Source organism: Penaeus monodon, chromosome 17, assembly GCF_015228065.2.
Source record: "Penaeus monodon isolate SGIC_2016 chromosome 17, NSTDA_Pmon_1, whole genome shotgun sequence".
In the NCBI taxonomy this organism is placed as follows: Eukaryota; Metazoa; Arthropoda; class Malacostraca; order Decapoda; family Penaeidae; genus Penaeus; species Penaeus monodon.
Window position 1 is genome coordinate 44,328,278 of NC_051402.1, and position 5,000 is coordinate 44,333,277.

Here is a 5,000-nt window from a genome sequence, read left to right on the forward strand (position 1 = left end):
CACACACACACACACACACACACACACACACACACACACATATATATATATATATATATATATATATATATATATATATATATATATATATATATATATATGCATATATATTTGTGCTTGTCATATCTGTACACATAGAGATAGAGGGTCCATCTTAGTGAAAACTGCTGCATAACCCTCTGTACATTGCGCATAATAAGTATTCGGAACTGAACAGGTGATTCGATATCCTTATCAAGCGAAGGCCTAAACCGCTACAGTGTGAACCCAACATCAGCATAAAAGCCACACGCCGTCCAAGGGGACATCCTCTTCCTCAGCCACAGCAACACCATGAAGGTCCTCGCGCTTCTCTTGGCCTCCCTCGCCGCCGTCAGGTAGCTCTTCCTCTCGTGATGCCCTCTGGAGGGACGTCCCTCCACAACACAATGCTTTCTGGAAACAACTGTGCTTGTTTGACTTACAAGACAAAGCCAGTTTCCTTATAATTGTTTTTTATTTATCTTTGCCTCTTGTGGTTTCCATTCTGCAGTGCCCAGACGGAGCCCTGGTGCCGCTGCGCCGCCTTCGTCACCTACGAGCACTCGGAGATCATGGTGTTCGAAGCACCCGAAGTCACCATCGACTCCTGCACAGACGACGCCAAGCAGTGCAAGAGCTCCTGCACCAAAGAGGTCAGTCCATAAGGGGACATCCCTTCTTTAACTGCTTTGCCGTCTTCTGATAAAGGCAAGGGAAAACAGGCAAAGTCTTTTGCATTGTTACTAAGGGTGGTCTTGTGTTGCAGCTCAACGATTTCAGCAACAACGGTAATCTGTGGCTCGTTCAGGAAAACGGCTTGACTGTTGGCCAGAACATCTGCACCTATATGGCCGACCATTTCTTCTACTTCATCCACAACCACAGGGTAAGTCAACGTGTTATACATTACGAAGAAGTAAAAGAGAGGGAGAGAGTTTGGGGAAAATAAGATAAAAAAAGGATGGTGAAGAGGGTCATTTCCAATTCGTGAACCCCAGCTCCATGTGCTCCTTTTCGTTGTCGCTAAAACTAAGACATAAATGTCTACCAAATCAAGATGTTTCGTTTACACATCATCCCTTCTTTCTCTTCTGTTCATCCATCATGAAATATCAAACTCATTTCTTACAAAAGCGATGGTGATCGATAGGTAACCCTCGCCTTCTCCCGCAGGTGTACGGCTACTTCGAGGTGTGCGGAGGCGCCTGGGAGTACACAGGAGTCGCGTCGCAGCAGCTGCTGTGTTGCAACGGAGGCAAGCACGAGCACTGCGTCTCTAAGTAACTGCAGCAAAGAAACCCTAAAACAGACTACACAACACTATCATGAAATCAATTGGTCATTATTTCACACAAGTTGTTTTATAGAATATGAAATGAAAATAAATTATTTTACCTACTACAGTTGTTTTATCTGTCGGAGGCTCAGTCATGGTGAATTGATATAACCTAAAGAACCGTTGAGTAGAAGGGCATTTTCTTGATGTAGACGAGAAAACAATTAAATGCTTAGCAACATAAGTAGGTAGACCTCAGACATACCAGAAATCGTCAAAGTTTTGCCAAAGTAACTGAAGTAATATCGACTTCACTACAGACGTTTTAATCAGGAATTACATTCACAAAAATTTCCACTGAAAATAAACGTTGTTATTGCTGCTGATAATGGCTGGATCAGCAAGCATTATGAACACTCTGTAAGGCATAGAGTACGGAGTGACAAAAGCATCGACCATGATATGGAATTGAAGAGAAAATGTCTTGTGTGAAATGAACGCAACAAGCAATTAAGATATTTTGCGGGTACAACTTATCTAAGTGGGAAATTCACAATATGTTTGTAGCTGTTACTCTTCTGAACTTAGTTCTCTTCTGCTCTAAAATAATCAGGTGCTCCGAAATATTTCTTTTTCTTTCATAATGAGACTCTGGACTGGGTTGTTATGCCTTCGGTCTATCAAATAGCTCTGATTATTTGAAGTCTTGGTGCCAGCTCAATTTTAGCAATGCTTAAAACGCTCAAATAAATCCAAGATCTCGGATTGGAAACCGTCGCCTTTGGGAGCGAGTGAGCGGCGCGCGACGGTGGAGGCGAGGCAGAGGAAGGGAAAGCTGGAAGTGGTGTCTATTGATGTCAGCTCCTTCGATAGCTCAGTTGGTAGAGCGGTGGACTGTAGTTGGTTGTGAAGCAGACATCCATAGGTCACTGGTTCGAATCCGGTTCGAAGGATAATTTTGCCATTGTCCTCATTATCATCATCCCCAACAGTATATCCACGGTCTTCTCCTCTTCTGTATCCGTCATGTATTGTTCAAACCCGCTACCGTAATGACAAGTCTTTTTGTTATTATAATCATTACAACCATTACTAGTTTAGTGCTTCTTAAATGAACTTTTTAAGTAAATTTAGCCGAGTAGAATGCAGATATGAAATAAGTATATAATCAGTAATATTTGTTTTTATCTTCTTTTAATGGAAAAAATATTATTGGTTCCCTTTTAATGACAATTATCCATTGGTTCACAACAGTTTGCACACGTACATATACTCACACAAATACACATATAAAAACACAAATTTTTAGTCTTTGTGTACTTCTTTATACGAAAAGAGCGATTCCTTAAATTAGACAGGATAATCAGATACTTTTAAAATACTTTTCAATGTTATCAGACGTCATGACAAAGCAGAAATTGCGGCAGCCATTGTCCAGTCCTAGAATAAAGAAAAAACAGCAGTTACCACTTTCCTCAAAATCCACTTGGAAATAATGTGCCAAATTCCTGTCAGCGAAAAAGAAGCGAAACGAGAGCGGCTATTCTAAGGGTGTTTTCAGCTGGAATTTCACTGCGGAATAGCAAACGCATGGTAAAAAGATGCTTGTTGAATGATTTTTTAAAAATTCAAGCTACTAAAACATTTTTCAGGTACACTCATTTCTGCAAGAAATTCGCAATATATCAATTGCTACTCTTGACATCCTGATTTAATAGAACCAGCAACTGCAAAATATCTGTGTTTATTTTATACTGGACAATTGAATTATATTCCTTAGATTTTTTCCGGCTATGAAATAGCACTGGGACTTTGTAATCATACTGCGAACTGAGCCTATGGGTCGCTAACGGCGTCCTCGAATACCGTGGCCGCTTAGGCAAGCCGAGTGCTCTTAAGGCTCAGATTGGAAGCTGCATGGCAGGCTGGTGTCCTGTAGCTCCACAGAGAAGGAACGCCACAGGCTGTGAGCCACTAGGAACCTCTGGGGCAATATCCATGGCTCCTGGGGTAACTGTTCGTATAATGAGACTAGGTTACCGCTGTGCCTGGCACCTCACTGACAATACTGCCCTTGCTGACCGCTGTTGCAAGCGCTGTGGCACGCCCGCCGCCGCCCTGTTGCTCTGTTTTAGGAGTGAGAGCTCTTACGCTTCCTCACAAAGGAGCCTCCCACCACTGCCACCGGACTGGTAAGGAAGGTATGGCTCATGCATCTTACCCAGCGAGGAAGGGAGCACTCGCAAGTAGCCCGAATACCACAGTAAATATCCAATGTTGATAAATCAGTTGAGACACCTTCAGACAATTGAAACACGCTGGGATCACGTATTTAGGGGCGCGGCCGAAGTTTGCCTCCACTGAAAAAAGAGGTTTTATTATAAAAGTGAATCGGCCTCATTTTCCCTGTTATTTATTGTATTGTATTGTATCTTGGTCAATAATGCTAATGCTTGAAACACTCTACACAAATCGAAATCCTGAACACAGCTGTTGCTCGGCTGGAAAACTTCATCGTTGGGAGCGAGGCAGAGGAAGGGAAAGTTGAAAGTGGTGTCTGTGGTTGTCAGCTCCTTCGATAGCTCAGTTGGTAGAGCGGTGGACTGTAGTTGGTTGTGAAGCAGACATCCATAGGTCACTGGTTCGAATCCGGTTCGAAGGAAAATTTTGTCGTCATTTCGTTCATCATCATTATCATCACCAGCATCGCCATAATCACGGCTTCACTTATTCAAATTTATTCTAGAGCCAAAACCACATGTGCCGTTATAATATATTTCTTCAATGTAGCAAGATCAGTTTATTAGCTACATGCATGTCCATTTCCAGAAATTTCCCATAATGATAATAATGATAATAATAATAAAGATAACAATAATAACAATAGTTAATGATTATAATTATGATATCAACAACAACAATAATAGTATCAATAATGACAATGAAAGTTACAACAGTATTAGTTATAATCATAATACTTATGATGATAAGACAATAATAACATAAACACGTATATATATATATATATATATATATATATACATATATATATGTATATATATATATATATACATATATATGTGTGTGTGTTTTACACACACACACACACACATATGTATATGTATATATATGTATATGTATACACACACATATATATACATATATACACATAGGCATGTATGTACGCATGTATATATATATATATATATATATATATATATATATATATATATATATATATATATATATATATCGAGCATCTATTGTTTTGAAATGAAGCCAGCTTGAAATCGTGGCGGCCATATTGGATGTACCCAAAACATAAGCAAGTGTGCGGAATATATATATATATATATATATATATATATATATATATATATATATATATATATATATATATATATATGCGTGTTTCTTTTTAATGTGCATTTATTTCACAATGGACAGCATTTCTTTATTGCAGTTGGAGTCATTAGAAAGCTTTTAAGGCTATTTGAAGTGATTTAATATTATTTATAAAGGTATTTTAGGTAACTTGCACTTTTCGTCAAAAATGTTTCTTCTGACCATAGCCTTATCCAAAAATAAATTCTTTATCGCCTTTAAACTGCTATTTGAAGCTGCATTTATATTAAATGTAACTCATCATGAGACTTCCAAGAAAGAAATAGTCGATCGGTCCATGATAAGCTCGCGCCTTAGA

General features: G+C 39.1%; 1 protein-coding gene and 2 non-coding genes across 3 annotated transcripts; all 3 read left to right on the forward strand.

The window, feature by feature from the left end:
* Window positions 1-225: 225 nt before the first annotated feature.
* On the forward strand, window positions 226-1,420 carry LOC119583938. The gene is made up of 4 exons (XM_037932649.1): window positions 226-377; window positions 533-674; window positions 788-907; window positions 1,195-1,420. The coding sequence occupies exons 1-4, from the start codon at window positions 334-336 to the stop codon at window positions 1,303-1,305; spliced, it is 417 nt and encodes a 138-aa protein (XP_037788577.1). The 5' UTR covers window positions 226-333; the 3' UTR covers window positions 1,306-1,420.
* Window positions 1,421-2,160: 740 nt separating this feature from the next.
* On the forward strand, window positions 2,161-2,250 carry Trnay-gua. The gene is given in 2 exon segments: window positions 2,161-2,197; window positions 2,215-2,250. It is a non-coding gene; the product is annotated as a tRNA-Tyr (tRNA).
* A 1,619-nt stretch (window positions 2,251-3,869) lies between these two features.
* On the forward strand, window positions 3,870-3,959 carry Trnay-gua. The gene is given in 2 exon segments: window positions 3,870-3,906; window positions 3,924-3,959. It is a non-coding gene; the product is annotated as a tRNA-Tyr (tRNA).
* Window positions 3,960-5,000: the final 1,041 nt, after the last annotated feature.